General features: G+C 40.5%; 1 protein-coding gene across 3 annotated transcripts in view; it reads right to left on the minus strand.

The window, feature by feature from the left end:
• The window catches only part of ANAPC4 (anaphase promoting complex subunit 4), a 36,799-nt gene that overhangs the window by 6,916 nt on the left and 12,337 nt on the right, over positions 1-17,546 (minus strand). For all 3 annotated transcript variants that reach the window (XM_040625278.1, XM_008685856.2, XM_008685859.2), the window contains 11 exons: positions 16,840-16,926; positions 16,401-16,465; positions 15,638-15,680; positions 15,450-15,526; positions 13,697-13,797; positions 13,565-13,616; positions 7,980-8,035; positions 5,622-5,668; positions 4,369-4,425; positions 3,975-4,031; positions 1,784-1,877 (listed from right to left, as the gene is read on the minus strand). In XM_040625278.1, the coding sequence (XP_040481212.1) occupies positions 1,784-1,877; positions 3,975-4,031; positions 4,369-4,425; positions 5,622-5,668; positions 7,980-8,035; positions 13,565-13,616; positions 13,697-13,797; positions 15,450-15,526; positions 15,638-15,680; positions 16,401-16,465; positions 16,840-16,926 (736 nt within the window). The remainder of the gene's footprint in view (positions 1-1,783; positions 1,878-3,974; positions 4,032-4,368; positions 4,426-5,621; positions 5,669-7,979; positions 8,036-13,564; positions 13,617-13,696; positions 13,798-15,449; positions 15,527-15,637; positions 15,681-16,400; positions 16,466-16,839; positions 16,927-17,546) is intronic.

Raw genomic sequence — 17,546 nt, forward strand, 5'->3', positions numbered from 1 at the left:
GATGGTGTGCCCTCAGCCGCACTACAAGGAAGTCGTAGAGCAGGTTGCAACCCCCGCGGCCCAGAGCACCGACTTTCACCCATCGTACAACACTGACGCTCCCTCATGAACTGAGAAAGTACAAGTAGTAAATGTTTAGCACGCGATTTTTGCAAGGTGCTAGAAAGAAGTTTCATGAAAGTTTTCTTAACAGTTCCACAAAGATGGGGCGTCTGGGTGGCTCAGCTGGTTGGGTGTCCGAGTCTTGGTTTCGGCTCAGGTCATGATCTTGGGGTCGTGGGATCAAGCTCTGCATTGGGCTCCATGCTCAGCTCAGGGTCAGCTCAGGAGTCTCTCTCCTTCTCCCTCTGTCCCTCCCCACCACACACACTCTCTAATAAATAAATCTTAAAAAACAGAAAACAAAAAACACCAAAAACAGTTCCTTAATGAGAGTCTGTATTTCTTTACATTGGACTAAGAAACTGGAGAATTAATGAGCTTGTCCCAATTCACATACTAGCAAAACCTTGAGCATTTAAGAGATGGAGTTAATAATATGAAGCGTTATCTTGGTTACACATGATGCCCCTGGCTAAGATTAGGCCTTCCTGTTCAGCCACAGAAGATGTGAGGGAGAAAAGGGCAGGGCCTATTTTTAGCCCATCCAAGTTCCCAGGACCAGTATTCGCCCACTCCCAGACAGGGTCCGGGTGCCACCACTCCTGGCACAATGCCATGAGCCCTCCTCAGGCTGGGGCTGCATCCTGACTAAACAGCAATGAGCTGAGTCAGCCGCACCTCCATTCTCCCTCCACTCAATAACTAACTGACATCAACAGATCTAAAGCAATACAAAATGTCTTGCGCTGACAAAGAATTTGGACTTCTAGCGTTAAAACAAAAGAGCAACAAGCCAAGTTCTGGCTTTAGAGAATTCTCTCCTTCCCCCTCCACCCTCATTCATTCATTCATTCATTCATTTATTCAGATAAATAGCAATCAGACAGAGTGGCAGAGGTTACCACAGAGTCGAGTTAAGAACTCGGGCTGTGAGGTCAGCAGAACCCTAGTTCCATCATGCATCAGCTTGTGTGATCTTGGGCCGCCTCTCATCTTCAGCTTCCTTGTTAGGAAATGGGGATAACAGGTGCCTACCCCCTAGGTTCCTGGGGGCGTTAAGGGAGGAACTACATGCATGGGGCTATTACCCTAGGGACCTAAGAAACTGACAGACTGTGATCAGATTACTCTGTGAGAAAGCAAAGAAATACTGCTTCAAAAATATCTGCATCTAAAATAGTGAAGTTCTGACATATTTAGTGGTTGCTATTTGGTGTTGCACCCAAATAATAAGGCTGGATCATTTTACTGTACCAACATTTCAAGATCCTAGAGAATGAAAGGCACAAATACACAAAAAACCTACAATCTCAGGACAACAGTGAAGCATCACTATGCTCTTAGGCGTTCACAAATTGGAATCTGCAAAAGACTTCTCTCACTAGCAGGCTCTATAATTTTCTTCCCAACATCCTCTTGTTTTTATAGGGTACAGAACAGACAATATAATACCTGAGAATAAGCAATATTACCCCATCAGAGTTAATTTCAGAATGTTTTCTATCGTGGTAATGTCATTTACTGTTTGTTATTCTGCTGTTTCTCTAATCAAATACAACAGGCACAAATGATCTAAAGACCTGAAATAAATATTCAGTAACTGTCCACGACACTCATAGTTAATACACCGGTCTCAAAGCAAGTATAAACATGGCCAAAACGCACTTAGTTCACTGAATACCTTTAAGGTGGTTGCTATTTTGAAGAAAATCGTACCACTGGTTTCCTTCTGTGTTAGGCGGTGACACGAGATCATCATCTTCATCTTTCAAGTACTAGAACACAGAACCAAAATTTTAAATGTTGTAAACAAAGGAGGCTTCAAAGACTTTATAGTTAACATTCTTCTATTTAAAAAGTGATTCTGTTTTACTGCCAAGTGCTCTGAAATTGCATTGCTATCATTCCAAGTGAAGTGACCAAAATTCACTAAATGCCGAGCGACTAAGCGAACCACAAACTCCTAGATCAGAATGTTACGGATGCAGAGACCACACACTGAGTTTAAATTTTGTGCCCCATTTTCATGGACATTTTAATCTTTTATAAGTGTGCGTGTGTGTGTTGTAAATTAATTTTAAAAGTATTACCTGGCCATCTACTCTAGGGCAATAGTCCTCAAAGTGTAGTCGACAGACCCCTGGGAGCCCCGAAGATGCTTTAAGGATCCATGTGTCAATACTATTTTTATAATGTCAAAATGTTATTTGCCCTTTCAACTGTGTTGACATCTGCACTGAGGGTCATAGGTGGGGACAACTGCTGGCGCTGGGAGGCAAGGTGGTGGCCTTAAGCCATACTAGCAGGCATTGTATTCCTTTTTGCCACTGACTGACTGATGGTTTCACTTATTATTTAATGAGCCTATTAAGATAATTAATTTTATTAAATCTCAACCCTGGAGTACAAATCTTTTTACTGTTCTCTCTGACAGAATTGGGAAGGAAACATAAGGCACTTTTCCTGATACCAAAGTACAATGGTGACCATGAGGAAAAACACTTAAGAAATTGTTTTAGCTGTGGGTTAAGCCAGGCACTTTGTTGCTGTTAACGGAATTCCATTTTTATTTGAAAGAATGACTGGCAGGTAAGTTATGATTATTCGCATGTGGGTATTTGGGAGGTATTTTCTTGAAAATAAAGCAGGCCTGTCACTTTAAGCAAAACAACTGACAGTATTTGCTGCCAATGGTAACATTTAAACACTCAAGCAAAAATTAAAATTTTGGAAAATCTGTATCTGCCACCGTGTGCTTGACAGCCACAGTACTTAAAGATTTTCTGATGATCTTGGTGCGGATATTCATAAAATCTGACTTTTGGATACTGCATGGAGAAAGGTGTCAGCATTTGGGAGATCTGCATAATTCAGTGAACCCGTACTTTCCAAACGACCAATACATAATATTACAAAATCATGCATGGGTAAAAGGTCCATTCAAAGCACAGGACAGATGAATGGATTTTAATGTATCAGAGTATGAAAAGTTCACTGATGCAATTTTAGATTCCACATTAAAGCTAACCTTTAAGACACTATCTCTTATCACGAGTTGGTATAATATCAAAAAACATCCACAATTCTCTGAAAAAGCCATTATGATACTTCTCCCTTTCTAACACCTATGCGAGGCCAGATTTTCTCTACATACATTAACCATAAAAACCCAACACAGGGGCGCCTGGGTGGCACAGCGGTTAAGCGTCTGCCTTCGGCTCAGGGCGTGATCCCGGCGTTATGGGATCGAGCCCCACATCAGGCTCTTCCGCTATGAGCCTGCTTTTTCCTCTCCCACTCCCCCTGCTTGTGTTCCCTCTCTTGCTGGCTGTCTCTCTCTCTGTCAAATAAATAAATAAAATCTTTAAAAAAAAAAAAAAACACAACACACTGAAGAAGTAGCTATGAAAAGCTGTTTTCTATTAAGCCAGACATCAAAGAGATTTGCACAACTACTAAATGAAGCCACTCTTCACTAAACTGTTTTATAAAATACAGTCATTTTTCATTAAAAATATTTATGTTAACATGTAATGGTTAAGTGGAATTATTGTTACTTTTAAATAATTTCGTATTGTTTCATTTCTAAAGCCTACTAACATCTACCATTGATAAACACAACCCACGTTAGCAAAAATGCTTTGGGGTCCTCAACAAGTATTAAGAATATAAGAGAGTTCTGAGACCAGAAAGTTTAAAAACTGCTCCTTTTTGGTTACTTTATTAAAAGAACAGGGCTGTTGTGTAAGCTTGCACTGTAGTATTTTCCAGGAAAGTTTGGATAATAAAGACTAACACTGCTAAAATTTTAATATTACTTTTTTAATAATTTCTAAAAAAAGTAATAACTAAGTTCAATCAAAAGCCCATACCTGACCAACTTTTTCAACGTTAAAGTATTTTCCTTTTCGATTATAAAGGTCTGGAGCCTAGAAAGAATAAGCATAGTTTAACCCTTAGGTCAACTCACAAAAGAGAAAGAAAACCATTCTTAAACTTAACAAAAACCTCTATTTTGTAAGAGAGCTGTTAGTGGCAGTTATCCTTTTCTTTTAGGGATTGCATGACAGGCATCCAAACAAAATCTGAATTTGTAAAGGCTCTAAAATAAGTATTGCCATTAATTAGTTCAATAATTTAAAAAGCACAACTGCTAAGAATGTCAATTAAATTGGATTGTGATTACTTCTCACCATTACCCAGGTTTATTGTAATTCTTTAAAAAAAAAAAAAACCAACAGCATTACAGAAATACCAATCTCCTACCTCATTGAAATGTTCAGTAAGAAATTCAGCAACAAATGTGATATCTTTTTGAGTCATCTATCAAAACCAAAAAGGAACAAAAAGAAAAACAAATCAAGATAAAAGAAAGCTTCCCAATAGATCTTGTATTATGTAATAATAAATGTGATCTTTTTTTTTCAACTACCTATTAAAAGTCATGGGACAAAGAGGCAAAGTTCCTTCAAAGAAACATCAACAGAAATCCAAAAGATTATGCGACTGTGAAAATATGAAATCCTGAGGCTCTGACAAGCATGTAATTAAACATTTTAAACCCATTTTCCAATCAGCTAATCCAATCGCTACAGAATTCCTTATGGCCTAAAGTTGTTTATTATTTTAGGCCCTGTGCTAAGACTGTGTGTGCAGGGTCCCTGCTCTGGAAGAGGAGACTGTCCGTCTAGAGAAGTCCCCTTGACTTGAGCGAAGACCTACAACTGGACAGCAATGTTCGCTTGGGGGTTGGCCTTTGCTTCTTCTAGTGACCCTGCCCTCACCCCACCCCAGTTCTTCAGCCCTCACAAAATTACACCCCGAGGTTCCCCCCAACAATGAACACATTTTATTTCCCCAAACAAAAGCAAGAGAACAGCCAACGTGAACCTCCCTGGTTTGCAAGGCTACTCCCACAGCACGAAAGATCTGCTTCTTGTAAGAGTCTCAGAACGGGGATCCCTTATTCATCTAGTCCAGTGGGGCTAATTTTAATGCTCTCCATTTTCACAGGCCCCAGATCCCCTCATCTATCAGAATCAGCGTTTGCGCAGGGGTGAGGAGTGAGCCACAGAAACCACGAGGGAATGTTGCCCTAGTCTGCAGAAGCTTACGTAAAGGAAATTCCACTGCAACTTGTCACAATCCTTATAGTCAGAGAAACTACTGTTTACCAGACATCAGCATTGGGACTAATATCTAAAGTACCAGATTTCCAAATAAATAAAAATGTATTCAAAACTTAAAGAAGTTAAAGAATACAAGTACCCTACATAATACGGATTACAAAATCTTATCTAAACATGAAAATTATAAAATTAGACAGTCATAGTAAAGATGAAAAATAAGTAAAACAAATTTCTTCGAGGAAAAAAAAAAGGCTTTCCTAAGCTGTACTTAGCGTCTGCAGCCTGACATCTTGTCAACTAGCAAAGGTGTAAGAATACGGAGCTGAGTAACCAAGCTGAGCTCAGGCAGAGCAGTACTAACACTCTGGAAAACCTACTACCACATACTACCTTATTCAGCTCCGGAAGCACGTGGTCCTCTGTCATTCTCAACATTGCTGGAAACAGAAATTAAAAAACTATCTTTAAAGGAAAGCTACAAACGTATTATAGATACATTTCAAACATTAAATGTGTTTCACTGGACTAACCTTCAATATAAGGAAACCTTTTCACCAAGGAAAACTTATTTTCCTTCTAAAAAACTAAAAGTGTAAGACTTTAAATTCGACTTGGATTTTCAGGTTCAAAATGGCTGGTCTAACGATCCTAAACTATTATTTTTTATCTTTGCCTTCAACTCAACCCATTGCCACTCCAGACAGACCGATGTGACTGCTGCTTTGTATGAAGATGGATGTGTGCAAAGCGGATTCATTCCTCTCCTAACATAAGGCGTTTCTTCTCTTAAAATCTGCAAGCAATTCGTTCTTCCAAAAGCTTTAGAATACCACACAAACATGTTTCTCTCCCTTGGGTTTTGTGCTATACAAAGATACTTGCACTAAGATTTATGTGTAAATACATACACTTACATATACTTATAGGCTTTCTTTAATATCTGCAGCTGAGTCATTTTGTCCTTTCAAAGGGTTGCGTTTTTGTACTATGTCCCCCCAAGTCAAAGGGAATGCTGCATGTGTTTTTTGCAGTGTTTAAATATCCCCTTTTTTTTTTTAATATCCCTCTTAATTGCATTTGGTCAGGAATAAGCACGCTGCATGTGATTCTGCAAACACAGACTGTTTTAGAAACTGTTCTTAATTAGTTCAAACTTCTACATTATCTGAAAAACGAGCCATGATCTAGTCTACTCATTCATTCATTTGTCCGTCCAAAAATTACTCATTGGGCATACTATGGGTGCTGGGGATGCAGCGGTATAAAAGAAGTTCCTGCCTTCAAGGAGGCTACATTTTCCAAAGGAGCAAACCAAGGCTGCACCGCTAACGAGTGGCAGAGCCAGGATTATAATGAGGCCTCCGGTTCTCCGATCCAGCGTGCTTTCTGCAATGCCCTGCTCTAATGATAAGGACTGAGCAGTAATTCATTTCTCTTCTAATCAGGCTTCTCATTAGAGTTAGGACATGCAATAAGAATATAAACGGCCTCGACTATTCCAGTAATTACAAGTAAAACCAAACCTCTTCTGTAAAAGAAAATTATTTCGAAGATCTCATTCAGTTTTAATATTGTAATTTATTCTAATCAGCGTCTCTGATATTAAACAGGCTGGCCTGATAAACACTCTGGCTCCCCATTCTGGCTAGCACTGGTACGGTTTTACGGAAAAAACAAAGAATTTTAAATGCCAACATCTGTGGATCCCATTCTTTTTTTTATCACAAGCAATTACATTAGGCTGACAAATACAAAGTCTATTTGTAAGATAGCAGAATTGAAGATGTGGGCATTTGTTTAAAAGATGTGAGCACATTACAGATAATTTAACTTCTATTTACTCTTTAGAATTTTAAGAGATGTGGGATAAATCCCACTTATAACTAAATATTGCCTGTGTTGGAAGGGAATGTATGCTGGATTACTTCAAAGATATTAAGGGGGTGGGTCACAAAAATAGTACAAATGGGCCTACACAAAATATGCACCCTCTGTAGAGTAAGCATTAAAACACTATCAAGCCAATAAATCCTGGTTAACCACCTACAAATGAAACAGAGGCTGTGGAGACACAAAGAAAGGCGACGAGCGGTCTGCGATCTAGTTAGCTGGGGCACTGGTGTCTGATGGAAAAGACACTAGAAACTTCTTGTTCGGTGCTGTTCAACGTGGCAGGCATGACAGTGTGTGGATACGGAGTACTTCAAATGTGTACAGCATGACTAAAGACCTGAACCTATAATTTACATAATTTCAACTAATTTGAAGAGCCAAGGTGGCTACTGGCTACCCTAACGGACGGCATACATCTAGAAACAGAAGATCAAGAAACAGAACGGAAAATAAGTTACTCAAGAGCAGAGGCCAGATCTTTGCTAGTTTTTTTCCCCTCTCGTTTTAAAAAACCTAACACCTACCAGTGCCTAATACATAGCAGAGATTCAAAAATGTTATTTTAACCTAAGGAGATATTACAAGGTTAAAAAAAAAATGTTAACCATCAGTGAGTGCCAGGGACAATCGGTGCTACAAGTGACGTGTGGGGGGAGCTGGGGCTGTGGTACAGGAGGAGGAAGGTGGGCCATGTGGTGAAACTGAGGGCACCCATGAAGGGCACAGGAGGGGTCATTCTCTACTCCTACGGTTGCTTGAAATTTTACCAGAGTAACTGAAATATTCCAAATTGATACTCCCACAATTTTTATAGAAGTGTTAAGGTAACAAGAATGCTTCATTCAATTAACTTACCCACATAAAGCCAGCGAAAAAACGCTTTAAAGTTTTTCATACTACTATCTATAACTCTGAAAAGATAAAAATAAAAGAAATCAGAAATAAAATTATGATGTGTGGTTCATGTATCATCGTTCAATTGTTGTGGGATATAATAATCCTTACCATTCTCTTTTATCCTATCTGGAGGACATTTAAACCTTTGATTTCACAAATCAAACACATACCTAAAAATAAAGCTTCAGAAGAGCAAATCCTGGTTCTTTTCAAAAATAAAGCAAATGACTCAGATTCTAACTGGTTATAACAGCCTTGCCACAAACTGTGTAATAGCCTTCCCCAGCACTCAGTAAAGTATGAAATCCTTTTCCAACTTTGCAAATAAGTCAGGGGAAAAAACCGTTTTCAGCATTATTCTCAGTTAAAAAAAAATACTCACTGGTCAGTAAGAAGAAAAAACATCAACGCCAACAGAAAACCATGATTATAAATTTGTACTATGTCACTACCCTGATATCAGGGGACATTATTTTTGGAAGTTGATTTTTGATGCTTATTGTAACTGATCTCAAAAACTGAATTTCCTTGAGCTTTACAGAAATGGACCCCCCAAGTTTAAGTATTATAAGTGGATCTCATGTTCATTTTGATGAAATTGCCTCTAAACATGGACAGGGGTATCAATTTTTAAAAATCTCTTTAGGCTCACATCTAGCAAGGTAATTACTCTAAGAAGTAATACCTGCACTTTTCTTTCCTGAACCTCAAAGCCCCTTCCAAGCAAGAAGTTTTATACTGCTGGAGAGGTGGGTCAGTAACATTAACCTAGTTCTCTAGAGTAAAACACTTGACCTAAAAAGACTGCGACATTTCTGATGTTACCAAGAAATATAATCAACACTCTCTTGTGGCAAAAATGAAAAAAGGGAAGAAAAGCTCCTTTCTGTCTTTCCCAATCAATACTCCGACTCCCCGCCCAGCCGGCAGGCAATCCCTACTCTGTTACACGCGAACATCAAAATTCTCACTGCCTCCATTTCTTCATCTATAGCCTAAAATAATAATGCTATATTCAACTTACCTCAACAGAGAAGAAGTTAAATAAACAACCTTTTGTTCATATTGAAAAGTGATCACGAAAAGCTTAATATTTTACATTTACTCTCTGCAAATACGGTGAACCAAAAAATAATTCAACATACGGGAAAAGCAATGCCATCTCTCCTCTCATTTTGTCTTCTGAACACAAGTGTCTCCAACTTCTACTTTCTAAAACCCCATTAAAATGATAATGGAGCAGTGGGGAGGGTTGTGTTATAAACTCACAGAAACAAAAAGGACGGTAGAAAAGAAATTAATTTCAGAAATGTCAGAAAGAACACGTGGCTGATGAAGCTCAACAGAGGTGGCCCCACACAGGACATGGAGAGGACAGCCACCAAGGAGACTTCCGGCTTGTGGAATCCCAGGGACACTCGAATCTTGGAAATGTCAGGCTAGACAGCAGCCCTCAGGATGACATGTGGGGCTGGACACAGGAGGCCAAACTGAAATACAGAGCAGTCAATATGTTCTTTCCCCCAAAACACGAACGCCTACGGGTCTATCTCCCAAACAAGAACAAATGGACAGGGTTCTTCCAAGAAACCACATACACTGGGAAGAGCCAAGGCAGCTCGGTGCTGGCAGCCCCCAGCAAGGCTCTGTATGCCCCGGCGCCAAAGGCGGCTTTCTGCTGCCCCTGTCTGCACACATTCCGAGCAACTTCAAATCGCCTCATGAATAAACATGAGTAAACACTGGGGCATCAGGTATCTGAGGAAAGCTTGCACAGAGACCAAGACAAACAGAAAAGTGACCCAGGAAGTGGAGATCATTCAGGGAACGGCAGGCTTTTAAAAATATCTAATTAATGTCCTCAGAGATTTGAGAAGATGTCATCTACAAAGCAAGAGCACAGCTTTGAAAAATGATTAAAGAAATACGAAAACACTTTTGGAAATTGAAAGCCTAGGACTGCCATGATAAAGAATTCAATGCAACGGTTCAGGTAACGGTCATGTCCTCCACCTCACCTTGACTACTGATTTCAAAGCTGACACCCTAGACCCCGTCCCTGCCAGCTCGAACCCTCTGACTCTCAACGTCAAGCATGCCACTCACCAACAACCACCCATCTTCCCCGGGACCTCTCTCCAGCACCCCAGCTCTCGTCTCCCCAAGACTACTGCCTTCTGGTTCCCAGCTCTCCTCCCTGTCTCTCACTCATGCTGTGTCGCCACTTCCCTCCCAAAGCAGCTCAAATTCAAGGTTCATTTGAATCATGCCTTGCTTTAATTCCCTGGCCCCACTTCGGCTCCACTTCGGTCACCACGCCTAGCAGATCTAAGTGCTCGCCTGTTCTGTGCCCCGGCACACTCGGCGGACCCCGGCTGGAGAAAAGCCAGCAGCCACGCTGACCGGGGTCACTTCTACACTCTCACAAGGGCTCCCCACGTGGCCCTCGGCACCAGCTGCATCCGCCTGTCTCACCCACCTGTTCTTCCTCCCACTGCCCTAGACAACCGGCTCACAGCTTCTCCTTTCTTCTTAAACCACGTCCCCACTCTTCCCTCCAGCTACTGACAGAACGTTGCCCAGCTCAGTAAGAACAGCTGGAAGTGAGCCTCTCCAAGCCCCCATGTGCTCAGATACCAGCACCTGGACCCTCTCCACAGCCCCCTCTCCTGTAATTATGGATACACCATCTTTCCAGCCCATTCCTCAATGCACCGCGTGGCCATCCCCTCCCACACTCTTACTCCAGCAATCCTCTCCTTTCTCGGCCACCAGGAATTGTTCCCCTTCCAGGAGAACACCCCATCCCATATAAATATGCTCGAACTTCTCCCGTCATTAAGACAGAAAAACCCAACAACTGTTTGCAACCATTAGTCATTTCCTTCACAACAAAACTCCTCAAGAGATGACATTTGCTGTTTTCTTTGCATCTGCTCTCATTCTGCATCCCAACAGCTCCCATGACTCCATGACATGGCTCTGATTGAGGTCCCCAATAATCGATTCTAGTAATGCTCTGATTATCTGTTCTATTCTTGGTCTTTGTCCTACTTGACTTAGCAGCATCTGACAACCGATACCTCATTCTTTCTTACAATGCTTCCATTGCTCAGCCTACAGGACACCCACTCTCCTGGGCTTTCTGCCTCTCTAGTTTCCTTTGCTAGCTCCCCATCAACCCCATTTCTAAATGTTGGAATGCCCATCACTCAGTCTTCAGATCTGTCCTCTTCTCTAAGCACACTCACTACCTCATCCAGCCTCATGGCTTGAAATAACACCAACGTGTTGATGGCTCCCAAACTGAGATCTCCATCCTGGACCCCTCCCTTGAATATTAGTTTCATATGATCAACAGTGTCTTGGACAGTTCCATGAGGATATCTAACAGACATTTCAAATTTAATATGGCTGACACACTGAGCAGGTCATCAAAATTAACATCATGCAGGAGGGGCAGACAGACATCACTTGCCTCCAGATGTGACACCTTGAGAAGGACAGTCCACCAGTTATGTAGTATTCTGGCCAGGGAGGTATAACCTGAATCTAATCATAAAAATACCAGATAAACCCACATTGAGGAACATAAAATACACATATATATTTTATATATTCCCTCCCAAGTCTTCCTCATTTCAGTAAATGTCAATCCTACTCTTCCAAGGGCTCAGAACCTAAACTCATAATTACCCATGACTCCTGTATTTTACCATCCACACACAATCATTTAGCAAATCCTGTTATTTCTACTTTGAAAATATACCCGGATTCTGACCTCTCTGAATTGTAACCATTTCTCTCCTGGCTTCTGTCCTTGCCCTCTTTTAATTTATTCTCAAAACTAAGCAAAAACAAGAGGATCTTTTAAAAACCTTAGTCATATCCTGTCACTCCATGACCCTAATTGCTTCTTATATCCAGAGTACAAGCCGAAGTCCTTCCAACTGCCAACAGGCTCTACACAACGTGGCCTACCCTCCATGAGCTCTCTCAACTCATCCTCTCTCTCTCACACTCTGCTCAACTCACTTTAGCTACAGTGGCTCCCAAGGCAAGCTCCAAACTCAGCACATTCAGAACTGCTGTCTCTTTTACCAAATGTCAATGACTCACTCCTCCCAACATCATCACCTCAGTGAGGCCTGCCCTATATAAAATCGCATCCCTTAGGGCCCCCTCCCCTGCTTGGTTTTTCTCTCCACTAATTACATTATCTGCCTTGCTATATATTTTAATCATTCATTTCTTTATTGTCTCTCACATTAGAATACAAGATCCATAAAAATTTTTAGTTTTGTTCACTACTATGTCCTTAGCATCTAGAATAATGTTTAAAATATAGTTATAAGTACTCAATAAATGTCTACGATGAATGACAATGTTGGGTAATGAAGTCAAGAAAATTCCTCGGGAAACAGAAAAGACATAGATATGAGAAATATGTGAGGAAAAACAGAAGACACAGATCAGTTCATGGCCTAACATCTGATCAACCAAGTTTCTAGAATAAAAATCTAATTTTTTTAAAAAAGGAGAAAGAGAAAAGGAGATTACCAAAATAATAACACAACGGAATTCAGGTTCAAATGGTATTTTCTTATTATCAGCACAATGAAAAGACCCACATTTAAAATAAACACTACCATGACATTTCAACGTATCAAGGATAAAGAATGAAGCTTTGAGAGATGAGCAACAAAAAAACCCCTATAGAGGGATGAGAATCAGAAGCACCAGACCTTCCATCAGGCACAAAAGGCCAGCAGACAATGAAGCAATACTTTCAAAGTTCTCTGAGAAAATGATTTCCCCTTCATCGTCCTACAGCCATTGGACACCATGAATCAAGTGTGAAGGTAGGAGAAAAGACACAGAGCTTATCATTTCATAGCTACTTTCTGAGTAAGTTACTGGAGGACGTTTTCCAACAAAGAGATTAAAGGAAGCAAGAAACAAAGGAGATCCTGAAGTGTGGGCCTAACCTGTGAAAGCACCAAAGTGCCTGCGTGATGGCTGTCAGGGGAGCTGGAGCGGCACGTCCAGATCGGTGCCGGGGAGGGAAGGTCAGAGGGGGAGATGTCAGGGATGGAGGGGGTCCCAGGGTGCGATACTGCCCTGGAGACAGGGGAAGAATCAAAGGATGTGACAAAGGCAGACAATGCAAGAAAAAAGAAAAAGTCTAGGAAAAACAAACAAAGAAGAAGAATTTCTAAAACTGGTTACATAAAAGAAATGCGGTACAGTTATACAACTTAGAAGTATGGAGGTTACCTGCAGAACTAAAAACAGAAACAGTTACAGGAGTTAAAAGGACTCCCCCTGGAGAGGGGACTGGAGTGAGGATGCATGGGAGAGTAAAAAACCGCTTTAACTGATGAAATGGCTGTGTTATTGCCTTGTTTTAATCATGTAAAGGTAATGACTTTGATAAAAACTTAAAAAACCCATTTTAAGAAAATCGTGACAATTTGCTGGGTTCTTGCTTATAAGAATAAAATATGCTCAGGTCAATGATTCCAGGTACCCCCAATACTTACTGAAGAAGTTCATTTGCTTTGAGTATGAAAGAGCCCACAGCGGTAATAGCATCTAAAGAGAAATAAATAAATATCATTTTTCCAGTAAGTAAAGTGTGTTTAATATATTCTATTGAAAAATTAAATTCCTACCTTCAATTCCTGTGGCATCTAGTCCAAGAGGTTCATATTTCTGCTTCCATGAAGCCATTCCTTTCAGTTCACTCAAATGATATAATAAAGACTCGGAGCCACTATCCAAAGCAGAAATAAGTTATTATCATTGCCATTATCAAGGTGGCAGACAGTTACCTCGCCTAAACATTTCCAAATTTCCAGAAATAAAAACTGAAAGTAACTTTCATTTTCTTTCTGTAAGAAATGATCATTTCTCAAAATTTTCTCTAAAAACTGTAACAGAACCATTTGGCCATCCTGACGACGGAGATGAATACATGACCCCAAGATTCAATCTTACAAGATCACATTATGTCCTACAGTTATAGCCCTGGCACTTTGAAGACAGTCATATGGTCATCTTATTCACCCAAAAGCTATGCATTGAACATTCAACAAACATGTATTAAGCTCTAAGTCAGCACTATGCTACATACTGGGGACGTAATAGTGAAAAAAACCAAAGAATCCTTACAGCATTGACAGTCTCATGAGGGGAGGACACTCATAACCACAATCAGACAGTGTATCACTCCAACTATCATAAATGGCCGGAAGGAAATGCACGCGAGTGCAGGTGTAATGGAATAACCTGACCTAATCTGGGGACTTAGGGAAGGCCTCTCAGAACAAGTGCGATTTCAGCTAAGGGATTCAGGTGAAGAGCAGGGTGGGAGTGGTCCAGAAGGCAAGATGGATACACAAAAGCCCTGGGTAGGAAGAAAAAAATGTCAAGTCTGGTAAGGCCACCAGTACACATGAAGCAGAGAGGCAGGTGTGTTAAAGGCCATGCAAAAGTTTTGGCCCTGAGGGCAACAAGAAGGCACTGGAAGTTTTTAAGTAAGAGTAACACGGTCAGATCTGCTGTGAGGAATACACCTGAGGGGCACAAATGTATATCTGTGGACTGGAAATCAGGCCAAAGGGCACTGCAGTGATCCAAGGCTGAGGTGATGTGGTAAGGGCTAGGGAACTCAGCATAAAGGGATTTATCAAAATTTAAGTCCTACACCGAGCAGCTACATACAAACTGCTTCACTGAGGGAGCTGTGGCTAGAAACAGCATGAGACCTGAAGACTGGAGAGAGTCTGGCTGTGACACTTTGTAACTTCAGGACAGTTTGGATTTCAGTTTCTTCTTGTGTAAAAGGAGGATACTCATAATCAACACCTTGCCGAAGTGTTCAATGCAAAAATACATAACATGCTTTGTAAACTGTAAAATGATAAACATAATTTCCCTGCTCAAAAAAGGGTATATGGGGACGCCTGGGTGGCTCAGTTGGTTAAGTGTCTGCCTTTGGTTCAGGTCATGATCCCAGTGTCCTGAGAGCAAGTCCCACATCGGGCTCCTTGCTCAGCAGGGAGCCTGCTTCTCCCTCTGCCTGCCACCCCCCTGCTTGTGTGCACTCTTTCTCTGACAAATTAATAAATAAAATCTTTAAAAAAGGGGGGGGTGTTATATGCCTTTTCAAAATATACTTCCTGGTTGTCTGGCTGAGAAAAAAAGCCCAGACAGAGAGCTTAGCCCAGTGAAAAAATGTCTGAAAATTATTTCAAGATTTACCATTATTGACTCTTTACACCTTGGCCCCTCCAAGATTCCCCTCAAGTGCCAACGCAACAATTTTAGCTAGAAAAGGCTCAAAAAGAGAATGCCAGTTGATGAAGAACACCAACACCAAGTACATGTAGACACAATACCAAAAATTCGACATCACCTTCGTACCTCTGTAAGTGACTTATAACCAATTTTTGTATACTGGAATATGATGACTCTATGGACTGGCCAAGCTTCTTTAAGCCCTAAGTAAGAGGAAAAAATATATTTAGCATATAAGTAAGATGTTGCATGCTGCTCCAAAAACTCAAGCATGTGCACACAGCCATTTAAAGACAAATATATTTTAACTGCACCTTTACTGTTAACTGGTTCATTAAGAGGGTCTGCAGTTCGGCACTACAATGAAAAAGAAAGTATTTTTAGTCTTCTCTATTCAAAGTGTGAATGCATTACTTAAGACTTTTAAATTTTAAAAGTAAAAGCAGCATTTTTAAACAAAATAAACAAAAAGAAACTGTCCAACAAGAAGACTTTGTTGTACTCACAAAGGAACACAGACAGAAAACAGGAAACAATCAAGTCCAGAAACAGCCTGAAGTCTATTTAAGATGTAATGAATACTCAAATGGCATTTCAAATCCGTAAGGAGAAAGCGTAACACAAAAAATTATGCTGGGCAATTATCTAAACCTTCAGATAAAAAGTTCATCTTCCACAGCATATAACCAAATAAATCACATCTGGGACATGTAGATGGAATAAAACATAAACTATAAAAAAACTCTAGAAGAAAATATAGATCCATCTCTGAATACTCTTAAGATGGGAAAGGACTTTTTAAGAATAACACTAAGGCAGATACCATAAAGAAAAAGACCGATGGGACCATAAAAAAATTAGAAATTTTTCTACACATTTAGATATATATATATCTAACAAACACAGAAAATGATTACATTTACAAAAACTGCACAGAAAAATCTAGAAAAAGACAGTATTTTTATTCTTATGTACCAGAATTTTCTATTTTTTTTTACAACAAACATGAATTATTTTCAAAATAAAAAACTACTGTAAAAGAAGAAAAAGCAAGAGCACCTAATACGAGTTTACTACCTTGCTTTCCCCCACAACAGCAAGTGCATGAATTCATCTTGCACAGAAGTGGTTGTGCTCTTCTCCTAGATAAAATGAATAACATCATGATATGTATTTTTAAAATTATAACCGTATGTATAATTCAAAATCAAACTATAGGAGCAGGACTCCCTTTCTTCAAATCCTTATTCAAATTGATTATCTATCAGTTCACGGAAAGTAGCCAGTCAGCTCTTCCGACACCCGTCCTGACTCTCCACCTGCCGCACCTGCTCCGCTTCAGGCCTAGCCCCGCCTACGTTGTCCCAATTCGAGGAGGGCCCGTCCTCTCTGGGGAAGCAGTGTGAGGTCAGATGGAGCCATCACACCCGAGCAGTATCCATCAGGTAGCTCATGATGTCAATGAGGACAGCGCGCCCGCCTTCACTCCTTCCAGGGGAAACTTCACAAACCTTACCTGCACAAACTTGGTGAGACGAGAATCCATCTGCATCAGTATTTCTTCCCATGCTTCACACATACACGTTAGTGACAGATTTATATACTATTAATGAGAAGGAAAAAAATATCAGAATAGTTAAAAAAAAAAAAACTACATAAATCAATGTGCAGAGTAATATATGCTTCTTCCTGCCACCTATCTCAAAGAAATCCAGAATTTACTTTCAATCATTTTTAACTCAGCCTGTGAAAAGAGAAGACCACAGCTAATGCTTGATAACCACTTAACTATCAAACATTCTGAAATTAAGTTTTTATCTGGTAAAACAGACATCCTCTGGCTTTATATATGTATGTTTCATGTACACTAACTGTCAAAATGCTGGTTGAGTCAGCTATTCAATTTTCAAACAGAATCCTTAAAAAGACACCGATCTCTAGAAATCTTTGACATCAAGTAAGCCAGGGACTGTGGCAGACTGAAAAAGAAAAGCCACTGCTCTTTGTAGCTCCTCTACCCAGACGCAGACTCCGTCTCCCCAGTCCCTGAAGCTGGGCTGGCCTTGCGTCTTGCTGTGAGCGACACACAGCAGAAGGGACACTGAGTCCAAAGCCTCCAAAGGCTTTGCACGTTCCCCCTTGCATTTGACACCCCTGCTGTGGCCGTCACTTCACAAACGAGCCTGGGCTGGCCTGCTGGGAGATGGCACGTGTGCAGCCACC

The sequence above is a fragment of the Ursus maritimus genome, unplaced genomic scaffold (genome assembly GCF_017311325.1).
Source record: "Ursus maritimus isolate PB19 unplaced genomic scaffold, ASM1731132v1 scaffold_8, whole genome shotgun sequence".
In the NCBI taxonomy this organism is placed as follows: domain Eukaryota; kingdom Metazoa; phylum Chordata; class Mammalia; order Carnivora; family Ursidae; genus Ursus; species Ursus maritimus.